Consider the following 23723-nt stretch of genomic DNA (forward strand, 5'->3'; position numbering starts at 1 on the left):
ATCACAACACTAGGGAATGAACAAAGCATACAAGATCCAACCATCAGAACTTCTAGGGAATGAAAAAAGCATACAGGATCCAGCAATGACATTACTAGGGAATGAACAAACCATATAGGATCCAGGCATCAGAACCTCTAAGGAATGAACAAAGCAGACAGGATCCAGCCTTTACAACACTATGGAATGAACGAAGCATAGAAGATCAAGCCATTTGGCTTTCTAAGGAATGAGCAAAGCATAGAGGATCCAACTGTCACAACACTAGGGAATGAACAAAGTATAGAGGATCCAGCCACTACAACACTAGGGAATTTACAAAGCATAAAGGATCTGGCCAACAGAATCTCTAGAGAATGAACAAAGCATACAGGATACAGCCATCACAACACTAGGAAATGAACAAAGCATACAGGATCCAGCAATCAGAACCTCTAGTAAATGAACAAAGCATACAGGAGACAGCCATCAGAACCTCTAGGTAATTAACTAAGCAGACATTATCCAGCCATCAGAACTTCTAAGGAATGAACAAAGCATACACGATCCAGCCATCAGTATCTCTACTGAATGAACCGATCGTACAGGATCCAGCCATCAGAACCTCTAAGGAATGAACAAAGTATAGAGGATCCAGCCATTAGAACCTCTAGGTAATGAGCAAGACATACCGGATCCAGCCATAACAGCAACAGGGCATGAGCAAAGCATACAGGATCCAGCCATCACAACACTAGGGAATTTAAAAAAAACATACAGGATCCAGCCATCAGACACTCTAAGCAATGAACAAAGCATACAGGATCCAGTCATCCAACACTAGGAATGAACAAAGCATTGACGATCCAGCCATCAGAACCTTTAGGGAATGAACAAAGCAGACAGGATCCAGCCATCACAGCACTATGGAATTAACAAAGCATACATTATCAAGCCATCAGAACCTCTAGAGAATGAACAAAGCCTACAGTATACAGCCATCTCAACACTAGGGAATGAACAAAGCATACAGTATCCAGCCATCAGAACCTCTAGGAAATAAACAAAGCATACATGATCCAACCATCAGAACGTCTTGGGAATTAACAAAGCATACAGGATCCAGCAATCACAATACTAGGGAATGAACAAACCATACAGGATCCAGGCATCAGAACCTCTAGGGAATGAACAAAGCATACAGGATCCAGACATCAGAACCTCTAGGCAATTAACGAAGAATGCAGGATCCAGCCATCAAAACCTTTGAGGTATGAACAAAGCATAGAGGATCCAGCCATTACAACACTATAGAATGAACAAAGCATAGAGGATCCAGCCATTTGAATATCTATGGAATAAACAAACCATAGAGGATCAAGCCATCACAACACTAGGGAAGAAACAAAGCATAGAGGATCGAGCAATCACAACACTAGGGAATTAACAAAGCATATAGGATCCAGCCATCAGAATCTCTAGAGAATGAACAAAGCATACAGTATACAGCCATCACAATACTAGGGGATGAAAAAGCATACAGGATCCAGCCATCAGAACCTCTGGGGAATTAACAAAGCATGCATGATCCAACCATCAGAACTTCTAGGGAATGAATAAAACATACAGGATCCAGCAATCGCAATACTAGGAAATCAACACACCATTCAGGATCCAGTCATCAGAACCTCTAGGGAATGAACAAAGCATACAGTATCCAGACTTCAGACCCTTTAGGCAATGAACAAAGCATACAGCATCCAGCCATCAAAACCTTTAGGGAATGAACAAAGCAGACAGGATCCAGCCAGTACAACACTATGGAATGAACAAAGCATAGAGGATCCGGCATTTGGATCTCTAGGGAATGAGCAAAGCTTAGAGGATCCAGCTGTCACAACACTAGGGAATGAACAAAGTATAGAGGATCCAGCCACCACAACACTAGGGAATTTACAAAGCATAAAGGATCTGGCCAACAGAATCTCTAGAGAATGAACAAAGCATACAGGATACAGCCATCACAACATTAGGAAATGAACAAAGCATACAGGATCCAGCAATCAGAAGCTCTAGGGAATGAACAAAGCATACAGGAGACAGCCATCAGAACCTCTAGGTAATTAAATAAGTGGACATTATCCAGCCATCAGAACTTCTAAGGAATGAACAAAGCATACACAATCCAGCCATCAGTATCTCTAGTGAATGAACAGAGCGTACAGGATCCAGCCATCAGAACCTCTAAGGAATGAACAAAGCATAGAGGATCCAGCCATTAGAACCTCTAGGTAATGAGCAAGACATACAGGATCCAGCCATAACAGCACCAGGGCATGAGCAAAGCATACAGGATCCAGCCATCACAACACTAGGGAATTTTAAAAAAACATACAGGATCCAGCCATCAGACACTCTAAGCAATGAACAAAGCATACAGGATCCAGTCATCCAACACTAGGAATGAACAAAGCATTGACAATCCAGCCATCAGAACCTTTAGTGAATTAACAAAGCAGACAGGATCCAGCCATCACAACACTATGGAATGAACAAAGCATACATTATCCAGCCATCAGAACCTCTAGAGAATGAACAAAGCCTACAGTATACAGCCATCACAACACTAGAGAATGAACAAAGCATACAGTATCCAGCCATCAGAACCTCTAGGAAATAAACAAAGCATACATGATCCAACCATCAGAACGTCTTGGGAATTAACAAAGCATACAGGATCCAGCAATCACAATACTAGGGAATGAACAAACCATACAGGATCCAGGCATCAGAACCTCTAGGGAATGAACAAAGCATACAGGATCCAGACATCAGAACCTCTAGGCAATTAACGAAGAATGCAGGATCCAGCCATCAAAACCTTTGAGGTATGAACAAAGCATAGAGGATCCAGCCATTACAACACTATAGAATGAACAAAGCATAGAGGATCCAGCCATTTGAATCTCTATGGAATAAACAAACCATAGAGGATCAAGCCATCACAACACTAGGGAAGTAACAAAGCATAGAGGATCGAGCAATCACAACACTAGGGAATTAACAAAGCATATAGGATCCAGCCATCAGAATCTCTAGAGAATGAACAAAGCATACAGTATACAGCCATCACAATACTAGGGGATGAAAAAGCATACAGGATCCAGCCATCAGAACCTCTAGGGAATTAACAAAGCATGCATGATCCAACCATCAGAACTTCTAGGGAATGAACAAAGCATACAGGATCCAGCAATCGCAATACTAGGGAATCAACAAACCATTCAGGATCCAGTCATCAGAACCTCTAGGGAATGAACAAAGCATACAGTATCCAGACTTCCGACCCTTTAGGCAATGAACAAAGCATACAGCATCCAGCCATCAAAACCTTTAGGGAATGAACAAAGCAGACAGGATCCAGCCAGTACAACACTATGGAATGAACAAAGCATAGAGGATCCAGCCATTTGGATCTCTAGGGAATGAGCAAAGCATAGAGGATCCAGCTGTCACAACACTAGGGAATGAACAAAGTATAGAGGATTCAGCCACCACAACACTAGGGAATTTACAAAGCATAAAGGATCTGGCCCTCAGAATCTCTAGAGAATGAACAAAGCATACAGGATACAACCATCACAACACTAGGAAATGAACAAAGCATACAGGATCCAGCCATCAGAACCTCTAGGGAATGAACAAAGCATACAGGAGAAAGCCATTAGAACCTCTAGGTAATTAACAAAGCGGACATTATCCAGCCATCAGAACCTCTAGAGAATGAACAAAGCATACACGATCCAGCAATCAGTATCCGTAGCGAATGAACAAAGCATACAGGATCCAGCCATCAAAACCTTTATGGAATTAACAGATCACAGCGGATCCAGCCATCAGAACCTCTAGGGAACGAGCAAGGCATACAGGATCCAGCCGTAACAGCACCAGGGCATGAGCAAAGCACACAGGATCCACCCAGCCCAACACTAGGGAATTAAAAAAGCATACAGGGTCCAGCCATCAGACACTCCACGCAATGAACAAAGCATTGAGGATTCAGCCATCAGAACCTTTAGGGAATGAACAAAGCAGACAGGATCCAGCCATCACAACACTATGGAATGAACAAAGCATACATTATCCGCCAATCATAACCTTTAGAGAATGAACAAAGCACATAGGATCCAGCAATCAGAACCTCTAGGGAATGAACAAAGCATACATGATCCAACCATCAGAACTTCTAGGGATTTGACGAAGCATACAAAATCCTGTCATCACAATACTAGTGAATGAACAAAGAATACAGGATCCAGCCATCAGAACGCTAGGAATGAAAAAGGAATCCAGGATCCAGCCATCACAACACTAAGGAATGAACAAACCATTGAGGATCCAGCCATCAGAACCTTTAGGGAATGAACAAAGCAGACAGGATCCAGCCATCACAACACTATGGAATGAAAAAAACATACATTATCCAGGCATCAGAACCTCCATAGAATGAACAAAGTATATAGGATCCAACCATTGGAACATCAAGGGAATAACCATATCATGAAGGATCCAGCCATCACAACACTATGGAATGAACAAACCATACAGGATCCAGGCATCAGCACCTCTAGGGAATGAACAAAGCATACAGGATCCAACTATCAGAACATCTAGGGAATGACCAGAGCATACAGGGTGCACCATCAGAACCTCCAGGTAATGAACACAGCATACAGGATTCAGCCATAAGATCCTTTAGGGAACAAACAAAGCAGACATGATCCAGCCATCACAACACTATGGAATGACAAAAGCATACATTATCCACCCATCAGAACCTCTAGAGAATGACAAAGTATACATGATCCAGCCATCACAACACTATGGAATGAGAAAGTAGAAAGGATCCACCCATCGGACCTTCTGGGGAATGAACAAAGCAGAGTGGACCCAACCATCAGAACCTCTATGGAATGACAAAGTATGCAGGGTCAAACAATCACAAGACTAGGAAATTAACAAAGCATCCAAGATCCAGCTATCGGAAGCTCTAGGAAATGATCCAGCCACCAGAACCTCTAGAGCAGTGGTCTCCGAATTTTTAATGATACAGTCCCCCAGTTGAAAAATAAAAATCATTGGGCCCCCCCTCAGAATTTTTCACAATTATTTTATAAAGATGGCAATGTTTAAATATGTCTAGACCTATTTAAACATTGAAGTTAAGTACTGTTACCTTTTTAAAAATGCAATGACATGCTTCTGCTTAAAACAAAGGCATGTTATCTGTATAACGCTTCTTTTGTCCAGTTTCTGGTGCCCCCCGGGATCATTTGAGGCCCCTCTAAGGGGGCCCTCACCCCAGTTTGAAGACCTCTGCTCTAGTAAATGAACAAAGCATACAGAATATAGCCATCAGAAGTTCTGGGGAGTGTACAAAGCATACAGGAGGCAGCCAAAAGAAACTTTAGCAACTGAAAAAACCATACAGGAACCAGACATCACAACAGTAGGGAATGAACAAAGCATACAGGATCCAGCCACCAGAAAATCTAGCGAATTAGCAAAGCATAGAGGATCCAGCCATCACAACATTAGGGAACTAACAAAGCATACAGGGATCCTGCAATCAGAACCTCTAGGAAATGAACGAAGCATACAGGATCCAGCTATCAGAACCTCTGGGGAACCAACAAAGACTACAGTATCCATCCATCAGAACCTCTAGGGAATGAACAAAGGATACAGAATCTAGCCATCAGACATTCTGGGGAGTGTACAAAGCATACAAGAGGCAGCCACCACAAGACTAGGGAATGAACAAAGCATACAAGACCCAGACATCAAAACACTAGGGAATGATCAAATTATAGAGGATCCAGCCATCGGAATCTCTAGGTAATGAACAAAGCATAGAAGATCCACCCATCAGAACCACTAGGGAATGAACAAAGCGTACAGGATCCAGCCATCACAACATTGGGGAATGAACAAAGTATAGAGGATCCAGGCAAGGTAACATCTAGGGATTGAACCAAGCAGAAAAAGGTCCAGCCATCGCAACAGTAGGAAATGAACAAAGAATACAGGATCCAGCCATCACAATACTAAGGAATGAACAAATCATACAGGATCCAGCCATCACAACACTGGGGAATGAACAAAGTGTAGAGGACCCAGCCAACGGAACCTCTAGGGATTGAACAAAGCATAAAGGGTCCAGCCATTGCAACAGTACGAAATGAACAAAGTATACAGGATCCAGCCATCAGAACCTCTAGCGACTGAACGGAGCATACAGGAAACATACAAAAAAGGTGTACACTGTTCCAAATGGAAAAATATAATCACTAGGGAAACATTAAAGTTCAGGAGCAAGAGCCCTCACACATCCGAGAGGATGTCATGCTTCATCATCGGGTAGCTCCTCGTCAGACCGGCGCTGCAATGTCTGACGGGCTCCCCGTAAGGGGGCCCTTTGCCCGAGATCTTTTAAGTAGCAGCCGTGGTAGCGGACACTACGAGACCTGGTGTTGCGGTCAGGCGCTAATCCTGGCAGGAGAGTGAAAGCTAAAATTGGTTCCCAGTCTCAATAGGAGCGAGTCAATTTAATTAATCAATGGAATAAGACCGGGACCAAGATTAAAAACAGAAGGAAAGTGTAAAATGAGGAATAATGCTCAACCACTTTCTGCATGGTGCTGGAGCTTAAGGAGATTATCGTCGGGCTCCTAACACATGGTCAACATGTTTCGCTTACAGTGGTCTAACAAGATCCTATGACGCTTCTTCAGGACCAATACATAATAAGACTTTTCCTGTCTATATTACCGAAAGTTTGCAAAAATGTCAAACAAATCATATAGTCACTTACATTGAAGTTCACTAATTGTCAGAAACCTCTAATGGTCGCCCTAGAAAAATACAAACAAATCATTTTGATCAAAACACACGAAAAAATAAGGAAGGACAACCGTGATACAACAGTGTGTAGTAACCAGTTGTGTAAAAACATAATAAGACAATATGCTTAACATCCCTTGGTACTTCAATGTAAGTGACTATGGGGCTGATTCTAATTCTGGCGGGCGGCGGAGGCCGCCCGCCAGAATTCCGCCCCAATAATACCGCTCCGCGGTCAGAAGACCGCGGAGGGTATTATGAGTTTTTCCCTGGGCTGGCGGGCGGTCTCCAAAAGACCGCCCGCCAGCCCAGGGAAAAACTCCCTTCCCACGAGGATGCCGGCTCGTAATCGAGCCGGCGGAGTGGGAAGGTGCGATGGGTGCCTCCGCCGCCCGCCAGGATTAGAATCAGCCCCATAGTCACTTACATTGAAGTTCACTAATTGTCAGAAACCTCTAATGGTCGCCCTAGAAAAATACAAACAAATCATTTTGATCAAAACACACAAAAAAATAAGGAAGGACAACCATGACACAACAGTGTGTAGTAACCAGTTGTGTAAAAACATAATAAGACAATATGCTTACCATCCCTTGGTACATGGGGGGCCCCTTGGGAAGTAGCATGCCGAAAGCGGTCACTACTAATAAAGTGGTAAAGCAGACACCATTAATGCAGTGTAATCAATCAGAACCAAAACAGTCACATTCACTACTAGAGGTCGGTTGGTTAAATTGATTATGAACATCAAGCACATTATTAGTCCATGTCACTTGGAAATTCATACACGGACTCGTCACTAGTCATCCACAAAGTAAGTGACCTCGCGTTTGTGTGTTTATCGCTTTTTTCGGTTACTTATTTACTCTGGGGACGTATATTGAGCTCAACTAATGACATCTCTCAAAGTATTAACAGACTTAGGTCGGGGTAATCCCTTAATATTCTATGGAAAACCACGCTTTGCCAGTGTGTTTTTGCCTTTGTAAATCACCACGCAGACTATTACACTCTGCTACAGTACTCTCCAAGCCTTTTTAGAAATATTTTCTGTTGTAAAACTGTTTTATTTCTCCCAGTTTTCCTTCAACAAATGTCATAAATGCTAGTGACGAGCCCGTGTATGAATTTCCAAGTGGCATGGACTAATAATGTGCTTGATGTTCATAATCAATTTAACCAACCGACCTCTAGTAGTGAATGTGACTGTTTTGGTTCTGATTGATTACACTGAATTAATGGTGTCTGCTTTACCACTTTATTAGTAGTGACCGCTTTCGGCATGCTACTTCCCAAGGTGCCCCCCATGTACCAAGGGATGGTAAGCATATTGTCTTATTATGTTTTTACACAACTGGTTACTACACACTGTTGTATCACGGTTGTCCTTCCTTATTTTTTCGTGTGTTTTGATCAAAATGATTTGTTTGTATTTTTCTAGGGCGACCATTAGAGGTTTCTGACAATTAGTGAACTTCAATGTAAGTGACTATATGATTTGTTTGACATTTTTGCAAACTTTCGGTAATATAGACAGGAAAAGTCTTATTATGTATTGGTCCTGAAGAAGCGTCATAGGATCTTGTTAGACCACTGTAAGCGAAACATGTTGACCATGTGTTAGGAGCCCGACGATAATCTCCTTAAGCTCCAGCACCATGCAGAAAGTGGTTGAGCATTATTCCTCATTTTACACTTTCCTTCTGTTTTTAATCTTGGTCCCGGTCTTATTCCATTGATTAATTAAATTGACTCGCTCCTATTGAGACTGGGAACCAATTTTAGCTTTCACTCTCCTGCCAGGATTAGCGCCTGACCGCAACACCAGGTCTTGTAGTGTCCGCTACCACGGCTGCTACCTAAAAGATCTCCGGCAAAGGGCCCCCTTACGGGGGGCCCGTCAGACATTGCAGCGCCGGTCTGACGAGGAGCTACCCGATGATGAAGCATGACATCCTCTCGGATGTGTGAGGGCTCTTGCTCCTGAACTTTAATGTTCCCCTAGTGATTATATTTTTCCATTTGGAACAGTGTACACCTTTTTTGTATGTTCAGTTAATTGGGAGACCGTACACTGGACCAACTAATCTCCCAGTCCCTCTCTTTGTTCATACAGGAAACAGACATCACAACACTAGGGAATGAACAAAGCATACACGATCCAGCCACCAGAACCTTTAGGGAATAAATAAGGCATACAAGAGGCAGCCATCAGAACTTCTAGGGAATTAACAAACCATACAGGATCCAGCTATCAGAACCTCTAGGGAATGAACAGAGCATACAGTATCCAGCCATAAAAACCTCTAGGGAATGAACAAAGCATACATGATCCAGTCATCAGAATCTCAAGCGAATGAACAAAGCGTAGAGGTTCCAGCCATCAGAACCTCTAGGGAATTAACAAAGCATAGAGGCTCCAGCCAACAGAACCTCTAGGTAATGAATAAGGCCTATAGGCCCAGCCATCAGAACCTCTAGTGAATGAACAAAGAATACAGACATCACAACACTAGGGAATGGACAAACCATACATAATTCAGCAACAGAAGTTGTGGAGTGTGTACCAAGCATACAGGATCCAGCCATCACAAGACTAGGGAATGAACAAAGCATAGATGATCCAGCCATCACAACAGTAGGGAATGAACAAAGCATACAAGATCCAGCCATCAGAACCTCTAGGTAATGAACAAAGCATAGAGGATAAAGGCATCAGAACCTCCATGGAATGAACAAAGCATACAAGACCAGCCATCAGAACCTCTAGGGGATGTTCAAAGCATACAGGATCAGCTCATCACAACACTATGGAATGCAAAGCATAAAGGATCGAGCCATCACAACACAAGGGAATGAACAAAGCATAGAGGACCCAGCCATGGAACCTCCAGGGAATAAACAAAGCATAGAGGATCCTGCCATCAGAACCTGTAGGTGATGATCAAAGCATACAGGATCCAGCTCTAACGGAACTAGGGGGTGAGCAAAGCATACACCATCCAGCCATCGAAACACTAGAGAATTAAGAAAGCATACAGAATCCAGCCATCAGACACTCTAGGGAATGAACAAAGCATACAGGATCCAGCCATCACAACATAATGGAGTGAACAAAGCATTAAGGATCCAGCCATCAGAACCTTTTAGGGAATGAACAAAGCAGACAGGATCCAGCCATCACAACACTAGGGAATGAACAAAGCATACAGAATCCAGCCATCACAACATTATGGAATGAACAGAGTATATGGGATCCAGCCACCTGGATCTCTAGGAAATGAACAAATGGAGGATCCAGCCATCACAACACTGTGGAATGAAGAAAGAATAGAGGATCCAGCCATCAGAACTTGTAGGGAATGAACAAAGCATACAGGATCCACTCGTCAGAACCTCTAGGAAGTGAACATAGATATCCAGACTTCAGAACCTCTAAGGAATGAACACAGCATACATGATCCAGCCAGCAGAACATCTAGGAAATGAACAAAGCATACAGGATCCAGGCATCAGAACCTCTAGGGAATCAACAAAGCATACATGATACAGCCATCAGAACCTCTACACAATGAACAAAGTATATAGGATCCAGCCATCAGAACCTCTAGAGAATGACCAGAACAAAGAGGATCCACCACAGAACCTATAGGTACACAGTGTACAGGATCCAGCCATCAGAACCTCTAGGGCATGAACAAAGCATACAGGATTCCGCCATCAGAACCTCTAGGGAATGAGCAAATCATACAGCATACAGCCATCACAACACTAGGGAATGAACAAAGCATACAGGTGTCAGCCATCAGAACCTCTAGGTAATGTACAAAACATAGAGGATCCAGCCATTTCAACACTAGGGAATGAACAAAGCATAGAGGATCCGGCCATCAGGACCGCTAGGGAATGAACAAAGCATACAGGATCCAGCCATTAGAACCTCTATGGATTGTACAATACATTCAGTATCCCAGTCATCAGAATAATAGGGAATGACAGAGCATTCAGGTTCCAGCCATAACAACACTAGGGAATGAACAAAAGATAGATGATCCAGCTATCACAACACTAGAGAATGAACGAAGCATAAAGGATCTAGCCATAACAACACTAGGGACTGAACAAGGGATAGAGGATACAGCCATCATAACCTCCAGGGAATGAACAAAGCATACAGGATCCAGCCATCATAACCTTTAGGGAATGTACAAAGCATGCAGGATCTAGCCATCACAACACTATAGAATGAACAAAGTATATAGGATCCAGCCATCAAAACACTAGGGAATGAACAAAGCATAGAAGATCCATCCATCAGAACCTCTGGGGAATGCAAAAAGCAGAGAGGACCCAACCATCAGAACATCTACGGAATGAGCAAAGCATAAAGGGTCACACAATCACAAGACTAGGGAATGAACACAACATATAATATCCAGCCATCAGAAGCTCTAGGAAATGAACAAAGCATACAGGATCCAGCCATCAGAACCTCTAGAGAATGAACAAAGCATACAGGATCCATCCATCACAACCTCTAGCTACTACACAAATTATATAGGATCCAGGCATCACAACACTAGGGAATGAACAAAGCATACAGGATCCAGCCATCTTAACCTCTAGTGAATGAACAAAGCATACAGGATCCAGGCATCAGAAACTTTAGGGAATGAACAAAGCATGCAGGTTTAAGCCATCATAACCTATACAGAATGAAGAAAGCATAAAGGAGCCAGCCATCAGAACCTCTAGGAAATTAACAAAGCACACTGGATCCAGCTATCACAACAGTAGGGACTGAACAAAACATACAGGATCCAGACATCAGAACCTCTTGGGAATGAACAAAACACACAGGGTCCAGCCTTGGGACTGAACAAAGCATAGAGGATCCAGCCATTAAAACCACTAGGGAATGAACAAAGCACACAGGATCCAGCCATCAGAAGCTGATGTAAGGTCCATCACTAAATACACCTTCCATGGAAAATCTTTCACTGACATTCTACTGGCCATGGAAAGTATTTCTCTTAATTTCTACTGCCCATGGAAGGGCATCTTCCACTGAGAGTTTACCAGTCATTGAAGGTCATATCTCAATAGGAGATCTGTCAATAAACATTCCATAAACCATGAACAGCCCTTTGATGAGTGCTCACAGCCCTTGGAGGACCATCTCTAACTGAGAACTCACAGCCCATGGACAGTCTATCTTTTAAAACCCACAACCCATGTAGGGTCTTTCACTGAGAGTTCACAACCCAAAATGGTCATCGGGGACAATGCTGAACCCATGAAGGGTCTTTCACGTACAGACAACAATCCTTGGGGGTACCTCAGTGAGAGCTCACAGAACATGAATCGTCATTGACTGAGGCAGCAAAAACCATGGGTGGTCTTTAAGTGGTAGTCAGCAGCCCACGGATGATCACTAAATGAGAGTAGCTTTCAGCCCACATAAGGTCATTTCTCCCTGAGGGTTTTGTACCCATTCTCAATTTTTTTATATTGCCCTAAAATAATAAGGAGTATAGATCTGGCATTCTAAACAACTAAACATCCATATAACTTGAAAATATACATATTAACATATAGTCCCATTTTGGTGCATTGTAATAAATTTTGTTGCAACGTTTTGTACAAGATGTGATTTGTGAATCAGGAGAGCAGGAAGACCGGTATAGACCGAGTTACAAAAATCCTGTTTACTTAATATCAAGGACTGGACCAAGTCCTTCTGGGAGTCAAAAGGCAGAATGGGGGCAGTCTTCTGGAGTACTACTGGGAAACCACTATAAATTGGAATTGGAACCACTCCCAAATTGCAAGCTGAATGTGCTGAATTGGATGGGGCATCAAAGGACCTAGGTCATCAGTAAGAAGGCTCAAGTCTGGTTCACCAATCTGTAGATCTCAGTCTTAGTCATATCAATCATTCAGGAACAGCAGTCCTAAGTAACCGTGGAGGAAAGAGATTCCCTGAACCCAGCTGTCCGACTTGAAGTTTAGGGTTACCCAAAAAACGAGGGGGCGTGAAGTTGAACATCAACCGCCTTTCATCTCTAAGGGCAAATTATTCAATGTTACTAAACCAAATGGTGAATGTGAATATATTCACACCACTACTTTTTACTCCATTCTAAGCATCTTTACTACTCTGTGTAGAGATATAGGGGGTCATTCTGACCCTGGCGGTAGACTACCGCCAGGCCAACGACCGCGGATGCACCGCCAACAGGCTGGCGGTGCATCCATGGGCATTCTGACCGCGGCGGTACCGCCGCGGTCAGAAACGGAAAACCGGCGGTGTCCCGCCGGTTTCCCGCTGCCCTGGGGAATCCTCCATGGCGGCGCTGCAGGCAGCGCCGCCATGGGGATTCCGACCCCCTTACCGCCAGCCTGGCTCTGGCGGTTTTGACCGCCAGAACCTGGCTGGCGGTAACGGGTGTCGCGGGGCCCCTGGGGGCCCCTGCAGTGCCCATGCCACTGGCATGGGCACTGCAGGGGCCCCCTAACAGGGCCCCACCAAGATTTTCAGTGTCTGCCAAGCAGACACTGAAAATCGCGACGGGTGCAACTGCACCCGTCGCACACCTTCCACTCCACCGGCTCCATTCGGAGCCGGCATCCTCATGGAAGGGGGTTTCCCGCTGGGCTGGCGGGCGGCCTTCTGGCGGTCGCCCGCCAGCCCAGCGGGAAACTCAGAATTACCGCGGCGGTCTTTTGACCGCGCAGCGGTATTCTGACGGCGGTACTTTGGCGGGCGGCCTCCGCCGCCCGCCAAAGTCAGAATGACCCCCATATTGTTCTACCTTGGGTCGTATGTGACTGGAGATCATGCATTTTAATTTGCCTTGTCTTGTTTCAATCAGGGGCCATTGCCGTTGACACCGAGTCTATCTGATAGAGCCCCATATGGTGTGATGCTTAATGTAGGATCAGTCAGTCCATAGGGTGCCCTGTGCTCTTACTCATCTACAGGCAGGATCTGGAGGTAATGAGTCTAGGTGATGGAGCTCTATCTGATTTGATGCAGAATGTAGGACCTGTTCTTAGGGTGCCCTGTGTTCTTACCCATCTGCAGGCAGGATCCGGAGGTAATGAGTCTATGTGATGGATTTGGTATGATGCTGAATGTAGGATCAGTCCTTAGGGTGTCCTGGGCTCTTACCCGTCCACAGGCAGGATCTGGAGGTAATGAGACTATGTGATGGAGCCCTATCTGGTGTGACGATGAGTGTAGGATCAGTCCTCAGGGTGCCCTCTGTTCTTACCCATCCACAGGTAGGATCTGTCCTTAGGGTGCCTTCTCCTCTTACCCATCCACAGGCAGGATCTGATGGTAATGAGTCTATGTGATGGAGCTCTATCTGGTGTGATGCTGAAAGTAGGATCAATCCTTAGAGTGCCCTGTGCTCAAACCCATCCACAGGTAGGATCTTGAGGTAATGAGTCTATGTGATGGAGCTCCATCTGGTGTGATGCTGAATGTAGGGTCAGTCCTTAGAATGCCCTGTGCTCGAACCCATCCACAGGTAGGATCTGGAAGTAATGAGTCTATGTGATGGATCTGGTGTAATGCTGAATGTAGGATCAGTTGTTAGGGTGCCTTGTGCTCTTTCCCATCTGCAGGCAGGAACTGAAGGTAATGAGTCTATGTGACGGAGCCACGCCTGGTGTGATGAGGAAAGCAGGGTCAGTCCTCAGGGTGCCCTCTATTCTTACACATCCACAGGTAGGATCAGTCCTTAGGGTACTCTGTGCTCTTACACATCCATAGGCAGGATATGGAGGTAATGGGACTATTTGATGGGCCTGGTGTGGTGAGTGTAGGGTCAGTCCTTAGGGTGACCTGTGCTCTTAACCATCCACAGGCAGGAACTGTAGGTAATGAGTCTATGTGATGGAGCTCTATCTGGTGTGATCCTGAACATAGGATTGGTCCTTAGGGTGCCCTGTACTCTTACCCATCCACAGGCAGGATTTGGAGGAAATTAGTCTATGTGATGGATCTGATGTGATGCTTAATGTAGGATCAGTCCTGAGGGTGCCCTGTGCTCTCAACCATCCGCAGGCAGGATCTGGAGGTAATGAGTCTGTGTGATGGATCTGGTGTGATGCTGAATGTAGGATCAGTCCTTAGGATACCCTGTGCTCTTACCCATCCGCAGACAGGATCTGGAGGTATTAAGTCTGTGTGGTGGATCTGGCGTGATGCTGAATGTCGGATCAGTCCTTAGAGTGCCCTCTGTTCTTACCCATCCACAGGAAGGATCTGGAGGTAATGAGTCAATGTGATGGATCTGCTGCGATGCTGAATGAAGGATCAGTCCCTAGGGTGACCTGTGCTTTTACCTATCCACAGGCAGGATCTGGAGGTAATGAGTCTATTTGATGGATCTGGTGTGATACTGAATGTAGGATCAATCCTTAGGGTGGCCTGTGCTCTTCCCTATCCACAGGCAGGATCTGGAGGTAATGAGTCTTTTTGATGGATCTGGTGTGATGCTGAATGTAGGATCAGTCGTTAGGGTGCCCTGTGCTCTTCATCATCCACAGGCAGGATCTGGAGGTAATGAATCTATGTGATGGATCTAGTGTGATGGTGAATTTATGATCAGTTTTAGGGTGCCCGGTGCTCTTACCCATCTACAGGAAGTATCTGGAAGTAATGAGTCTTTGTGATGGATCTGGTGTGATGCTGAATGTAGGATCAGTCCTTAGGGTGCCATGTGCTCTTACCATCCGCAGGCAGGATCTTGAGGTAATGAGTCTATGTGATGGAGCTCTATCTGGTGTGATGCTGAATGTAGAATCAGTCCTTAGGGTGCCATGTGCTCTTACCCATCCGCAAGCAGGATATGGAGGTAATGAGTCTATGTGATGGAGCTCTATCTGGTGTAATGCTGAAAATAGGACCAATCCTTGGAGTGCCCTGTGCTCTTCCCCATCCACAGGTAGGATCCGAAGGTAATGAGTCTATGTGATGGATCTGGTGTGGTGCTTAATGTAGAATCAGTCATTAGGGTCTCCTGTGCTCTTATCGATTTGCAGGCAGGAACTGGTGGTAACGAATCTATGTGACAGTGCCCCAGCTTGTGTGATGATGAAGTAACATCAGTCCTCAGGGTGCCCTATGTTCTTACCATCCACAGGTAGGATCATTCCTCAGGGTGCCCTGTGCTCATACCCATCCACAGGCAGGATCTGGAGGTAATGAGTCTATGTGATGGAGCTCTATCTGGTGTGATGCTGAATGTAGGGTCAGTCCTTAGGGTTCCCTCTGCTCTTACCCATTGACAGTCAGGGTCTGGAGGTAATGAGTTTGTGTGATTGATCTGGTGTGAGGCTGCATGTAGGGTCAGAAAGGAGTGTGCTTGTGCTCTTACCCATCTACAGACAGGATCTGGAGGTAATGAGTCTGTATGATGGATCTGGTGATGCTGAATGTAGGATCAGTGCTTATGGTGCCCTGTGCTCTTACCCATTGGCAGGCAGGATCTGGAGGTAATTTGGTTCCGCCGTGTGGTTCACAAAGCGAATGCAGGTCAGTGTTGCAAACTCACTCATTGCGTCTGTGATGGCGGTCACATCTTCGGCACCTGAGGGACAAGAGGGGATAGAGGAGGATGACATAAGAGGAAGTAACCTGGAAAGGTATCTGTGAAAGACAGGTGAGCCTTGGTGTAAAACTCACTGTAAGTGGAGCTGATGGTGTAGGGCACAGGGACAGTACCATCGGTGGATTTAGGCCAGAAGCAGCTGTTTGGACACACCCTGGCACTGCGGCTTTGTTGGATGGCAATGTCACCCTCGCGCAACAGCTGTGAAGTGCCTACAACAGTGAAACACAGAGGTAGTGCCTGTCATAAAACCGGAAGGCACAAGATCACACAGAAGAGAAGGAAGCTGATTTTAGACCTAAAAAGCAATTTGTAGAAAAACATAAACAATGCAAGAATCCCTCATAGTGGAGGAAGATTTCAGGTAAAACAGCAAACTATGACATAAGCACCTAATTAAGAAATCATATGATCCTAGGAACTAAACAAGCATTGGCTTAGCCAATAGGTCTCGCCTTTTGGTCCTTATAGGTGTTTAGCCACGTAGCACACTATGGGGGTCATTCTGACCCGGGCGGGTGGCGGAGGCCGCCCGCCTGGCGGGAACCGCCAAATGGCCGCTCCGCGGTCAGAAGACTGCGGAGGCCATTCTGACTTTCCCGCTGGGCCGGCGGGTGCCCGCCAAGGGAGCGCCCGCAAAGGGAGCGCCCGCCGGCCCAGCGGGAAAGGCCCTGCAACACAGAGGCCGGCTCCGAATGGAGCCGGCGGTGTTGCTGGGGCCCTGTTAGGGGGCCCCTGCACTACCCATGCCAGTGGCATGGACAGTGCAGGGGCCCTGTTAGGGGGCCCCACGACACCCGTTCCCGGCATCCTGTTCCTGGCGGGGAAAACCGCCAGAAACAGGCTGGCGGGAAGGGGGTCGGAATCTCCATGGCGGCGCTGCTTGCAGCGCCGCCATGGTGGTTCAGCCCAGGCAGGGGAAATCTGGCGGGAAACCGCTGGATCCCCTTTTCTGACCGCTGCTTTACCGCCGCGGTCAGAATGGGCACTGAAGCACCGCCAGCCTGTTGGCGGTGCTTCCGTGGCCATCCACCCTGGCGGTCCATGACCGGGTTGATGCACTTCACACGGACTGGGGGGCTGAGACACATTTCATACAGACAGGGCAAAGGTGCAATTCACACAGGCAGAGCTGCACTTCACACATGCAGGGCAGAGGCACATTTCATACAAACAGGGCAGAGGGATACTTCACCCATGGAGGATAGAGGTTGTTTTCACACAGGCCGGGCAGAGGCACATTTCATACAAACAGGACAGAAGGACACTTCACCCATGGAAGATAGAAGTAGTTTTCACACAGGCCGGGCAGAGGCACATTTCATAAAACAGGGCAGAGGGACACTTCACCATGGAGGATAGAGGTAGTGTTCACACAGGCCGGACAGAGGCGCATTTCATACAAACAGGGCAGAGGGACACTTCACCCATGGAGGATAGAGGTAGTTTTCACACAGGCCGGGCAGAGGCACATTTCATACAAACAGGACAGAGGGACACTTCACCCATGGAAGATAGAGGTAGTTTTCACACAGGCCGGGCAGAGGTGCATTTCACACAAGCAGGACAGGTGTATAATTCAGAAAGGCAGGTTAGAGACACATTTTACCGGAGGAGGGGCAAGTGGACACACCCTTGACACTAGCAGGGCAGAAGCCGTGTTACACATGCCCAGCAGTGCCATTTTAAGCAGATATGCGTTGTGACATATGCCTGAAGAAGCCGCTCCCTGTACAAGCCGACTTCTTCGACCAGTCGCAGAGGGGGCTTAGTGGGTTGACGTTAGTATGAAGCACTATGCAATGGAGGCCAATGTGGGCCACTTTAGGGTGTGCAGGATTTACTGAATTGCAAACCTGTGTTTTTCCCCTCCTAGTGTGGAGTAAGGAAGGGGGTTCATTATGGCTCACACACTAAGATTTCAGCAGGTGTAAGACGCCAAGTAATATACCTTGTTACTACTAAGCAATTGTTTTAAAATTGTTCCAGTAACATGCTCACTGAGGATCGCCTCGGTATACCCTGAGGCTCCGTATTACCACAGAAATGCACAAATGTTGTGGCAGAGCTCTGTAGACCAGGCTCTTCCAATACCATGCTTTAAGTTCTTGCTTCGGCGTGTGCCGCTGGAATCGGATTTTGCCCCGTTGGGGACTACGGCAGGCACCAGGAGCGCGCACGCAGCAGGGACTGGCTCTGTACTGGCTGCCCCTTAGCCCGCATGGCATAGGTACAGCTTCTAGGTGTGAAACTGAGCTGCGGGGGTCACACAAACACTCGGTAGCCATGCCGCTCTGCGGGGGCCGGACTGGGCGCCAGCGGCCTCAGCTGTATCTTCACGTCAACCCAATCCTAAAAGAAGCCACAAACTAACCCATTCCTCAGACCGACGTCACGCGGCCGCTAAACTAAATTGTGTACTTCAGGGGACGCAAGTGTTTAGTGAGAGTTCTTTCTAAAACTTTTCATTACATAGTGATTTGTATTACTGCCAAATTAAAAATGATTTACGTGGCAAGTGGTTTGATGACAGAGGCAATTTTATACTCGCTCTGTACAGAGTGAATGATAACGCTTCCAAGCTCCGTCCTGTCCTTTTGCTGCTAGGGATTAAAAAACAAAAGGACTGACGTGTGGTGAGTCAGGGACGGGTGCAGACACACTCAGTCAGTAGCAGGGAACAAAGAAAAAAGTAGTCCTCAAAGTTCACACATTAACCCAAAAGCATAAACATATTGTTAATTGGACGGTGCTCAGTGGGAGGAACCAAAACAGTGAAAGGATGGACAAACACAAAAGATCAACCAAAAGCAAGTAAGCATTTTTGAAGGACAATCAAAGGGGACAAAGAAAACAACAAAGGGCAGGGCGGGGTGTAAGCCCACAGAGTGGAAACAGCATATTGCATTTGCTGCCTAGACTCGACCTAAAAAGGCCTTAGCACAGTGGCGTAACAAAACTAGAGCAAAGGCCAGCAGTGACATCACACAGGTTGCCATAGTCAGCCATTTCACCCTGTCACCACCCTAGATTCTGTTCTAATTCTTCACCCACATATTTGTATTAAGTCTTTAAATCTAAATTGGGGCTGTAGATATTATCTGTGTTACATATAAGTATAAACGGATATATGGAATTATTTTAAAATTCACTTTTTGAACTAAGCCCAGGAGCTGGTTCGATTTACACATTTGTTTCACACAAAGCTTAGTTTAATTTTCATCAATATAATTGTATTTACACCATCTTTCAAAATATATTCCAGTGTAGGCCAGTCTTATGCTTTGATTTATAATAGTGGTTCTGTGGTGATGATATTATATTTATCTGCATGTTGTTATCAAATATTTCTATGCCTGGAATTTGAAATGTGTTTGGAGATTACTTTATTTCCTAGAATGTGGCAGTGTGGCAGTCCACTCCACTATGTTTTTAAATGGATGGTACCTGTTACCAGATATACTACATTTGTAAAATACAAGCCAATGATTATGTATTGAGACCAGGTCAAAATGGCAGTTTGAAACTATACTATAAGTTACAGTGTCAGGCCTGAGTCATGTTTAAAAGACTACTTTAGGTGCTGCTGCCCACTAGCAGCATTTAATTTACACACCCTGGGTACACGTAGCACCAAACACTAGGGACTTACAAGTAAATTAAAGTGCCAATTAGATTTAGGCCAGTGTACCATGTTTAAAAGAAAGCAGGTGCACTTTACCACTGGTCAGCAGGGAAAAAATGCAGAGTCCTAAAAGCCACCAAACAAGAGTTCTGAAAGGGACGACAGAGGAAGGTAAAATGTGTGGTGACCCTGCAGAAAGGGTCATGTCCTACACTGTGGTTGTCTTTGGTGATGATTATGAAGAAACCTTGACACAGGGTCACAGCTGATTATCTTGTAGTAAAGTCTACTGATCAGAAGCCTGAGGTTTTCTCTCACCTTGGTTGTCTTTGGTAATCTCAAAGACACATTGATTCAGGGTCACAGCTGACTATCTTGCAACAGAGCATAGTGCCCGGAGGGCTGAAGTTTTCTCTTAGTTTGGTTCTGTTTGGTGCTGATCTTGAAAATGTCTGGTCTCAAGTTCTCCATTGACTATTGTTTAACAGAGTGTAGCGCACAGAGGCTTTGAGATTTACTTTTACCTTGGTTCCATTTTGATCTTAAAGACACCTGGGATCAGGGTCACAGATAAAAATTGTGTAACAAAGCGTAGCGTCCAGAGGCCTCTAGGTTGTCTCTCACCTTGATTACCTTTGATAATGACTATGAAGACATCTGTGCTTAGGCTCACAACTGGATATCTTGTAACAGAGTGTGGTGGCTAAAGGACCTGAGGTTTTCTTACCTTGGTTCTCTTTGGTGATCTCGAAGTTGTCTGTGTTCAGTGTCACAGTTGACTAACGTGTAATAAAGTCTAGTGCCCAGACGTCTGAGGCTTTCTCTAACCTTTGTTTTCTTTGGTGATGATTTCGAAGACGCCTGGTCTCAGAGTCACAGCTGAATATCATGTAACAAAGTCTAGCGCCCAGAAGTCAGAGGTTTTCTCTTACCTTTGTTTTGTTCGGTGATGAATTCAAACACGTCTGGACTCAGGGGCTCCTCTGACTGCTGGGTGTCTAAAAGAGAAGGCACATTCCCAGCTTCACACCAGATGCTCGTGCACACAAATAGGCAGATTCAGAAAGCAATTATATGAGAGGAAATGTTTATTGGGTCCAAATGTGCATCTGTGTACAAAAAGTGTATTTATGCCAACTGGCAAACATGTTCATGCACATTGTGTGGGAGGGGGTGATGTTCGCAGAGCCCTGTAGGCGCTACGACATATGTGGCAAACAGGGACAAATGTCCAAGCCCATCTTCCTTATGGGAAGGATGCTCTTAAGCAAGGCTGGACTGGCAACACAGAGCAGTCCTGGCAAATTTTGTCAGACCAGACCCCAAAGGGTGCATAGTGAATGAGGCTGGTCACTACAGGGGTCTTGGAGGGCCCCCCGCCCCCAACAACAAGAACATGTGGGAATGAATAGCAAAAATGGTGCATTCTACAATACATCTTTCATTATATATTCAATTGTATTAATTTCTAAAGCATAGTACGTGATGACCTTACAGAGCACTAGGACATGGCAATCTTTACTGGGGCTCTCATATGATTCCTTCACCATCACCCTCTAACAGTGCCTCTTATCTCTCCATAGCCCCTCTCTCACATGTATTCCATTTGTTTTATAGCTCCTCTCTTAGCAGCGTAGATTATTGGAGCACTTTACAACACACACAATCATACAGAGACAATGAATCACACGTGTGTAAATCAGTGTATGGAAAATGTTAGATAAGACAAAGTTGATTACGATTGGGGCGTGGCTTCGGGCGTCAAGATGGCGGTTGCACTCTTAGAGTGCTCTGGACCCCTCCGTCATCCGCCCAAAGAAGCTGCCACTACGAGACTCAAAACAATGCCCTAATTGTTCCCACGAACTCCTGGACCCCGGAGATACCTCTGGTGCCAGTATCGGCACACTCCAAGCCGCGAACGCCGGCCTCGACCGGATCGACAGTTTTAAAATGGCGGCTGAGCTTGCAGCGTCTTCCCAGACCCGGAGATTGGGGCTCGCTTGTTGATGCGGCCGCCTCGGACTGGCGCACCGCAAGCAGCGCTGGAAGCACTTGGACCAGGCTCCGAGACCTGGACCCCCCGCAAGCAGAGGAACGGCGCGGCAGGCTTTGAGGAGCCCCCCGGCGACACGAGCCCTGTGATACTGGTGCGCGGGGGCTGGGAAGAAGCCGAAAAAGAGGTGAGCCGTAAGAGGGAGAAGGCTCCCTCATTTGAGCCAAACAAGGTACGACCGAGCGGAACAATCGCGCTCCCGGCCGCTGACTCCAGGCGACGGGGGTGAAGCGGGCGGCCCTCAGACCCCGGGACTCAACGCCCGAAGATGAAGCAGCTCCCTCCCGGAAGAGAGAGAAAGGGGGGAGAAGAGAGACCCGGCCCCCAAAATAGTACAAGAAGGTCCCAAATGAAACAACAGACCAGGCGACTAGACAGCCCCAGATCCCCCCATATCAAAGAGACTAACTGTAAAGCACCAACAAGACTGCGCCCCCGTGATCTTTGATCTTTAATCCTGATTGCTGGGAAGAGACTCCCTTGAACCCTGATCCCATCCCATGGCCACAACGCTGAAAACGCGCACCAGCCCACCCCAGCTATAGGGACCTGTCGAAGATGTGCTGAAGCCGCCAGAGGGACAAAACGCTCCGTGTCTTCCCGGAGACACGAGACAGGACCGGGAGCGAGAATAACCAGCCACTTGACGACCCAACAGAACGAAGTAGATCAGTGGCTGCCATACCCCGGGGAAGAGACCGAGATAGCGATCACGGGTGTGTCCTGATGAGACCCCGCCGATGGTCCTCCTCTGGGACTCCCCCCTGTGAGTGCGCCTAGGGTGCAGAACTTAGATGAGATGGCTGTAGAAGTCGAATAAGCCACCCTCATCCTCCTGAGACAAAATGGGGAAGGACAGATCGAATAAACAACCCCCACCCTCCCAACAAAAGATTGACCAATTTACAACGCCAGCAGGCCCCAGGGGAGAAGGAGATACAACCACTGGAGGCCCAGCGCTAGACGGAGTGAGCGCCATCCTCCAAGCAATTCAATCATCGCAGTCAGCCGTAGAGACTAAGATCGGGGAAGTGTGTGAGGACCTCAGAAACGCCGTGAACCGAATCACTGAAGTGGAAGGCCAGGTCTCCCAGAACGAGGACGAACTAGCTGATCTTAGAACCAAAGTGGCCCAGCTGCAGACCCGAACATCCGAGCTGCACCGCCGTGTGGAAGATGCAGAAAACCGATCGAGACGTAACAACTTGCGCTTTGTTGGATTCCCGGAGGGTTCAGAGGAAGATAAAGCCACTGAATTCTTGGAGCATTGGATCAAGACTTGGATGCCAGACCAAACTCTTTCACCCTGGTTTGCAGTGGAACGTGCCCACAGGGCCCTTGCCCCGCGCCCCCCACCGGGCGTCCCAAAACGCCTGATGATTGCACGCATTCTCAACTTCAGAGATCGTGACAACATCCTCAAAGAAGCAAGGCGTTCCGAAAATCTTCAATGGGAAAACCACAAAATCTTAGTATTCCCAGACTACACCCGGGAGATCCAGACCCGCCGCCGCTCATATGAGCAGGTTAAACA

At 46.3% G+C, this 23723-nt stretch overlaps 1 protein-coding gene across 1 annotated transcript in view; it reads right to left on the reverse strand.

Annotated features, from left to right (window-relative positions):
* The window catches only part of LOC138283727 (embryonic protein UVS.2-like), a 156618-nt gene that overhangs the window by 122370 nt on the left and 10525 nt on the right, over nt 1-23723 (reverse strand). Inside the window, exons 3-5 of the mRNA XM_069221772.1 lie at nt 21066-21131; nt 16583-16720; nt 16370-16487 (exon numbers count right to left, since the gene is read on the reverse strand). Of these exons, the coding sequence (XP_069077873.1) occupies nt 16370-16487; nt 16583-16720; nt 21066-21131 (322 nt within the window). The remainder of the gene's footprint in view (nt 1-16369; nt 16488-16582; nt 16721-21065; nt 21132-23723) is intronic.

The sequence above is a fragment of the Pleurodeles waltl genome, chromosome 3_1 (genome assembly GCF_031143425.1).
Source record: "Pleurodeles waltl isolate 20211129_DDA chromosome 3_1, aPleWal1.hap1.20221129, whole genome shotgun sequence".
NCBI lineage: Eukaryota > Metazoa > Chordata > Amphibia > Caudata > Salamandridae > Pleurodeles > Pleurodeles waltl.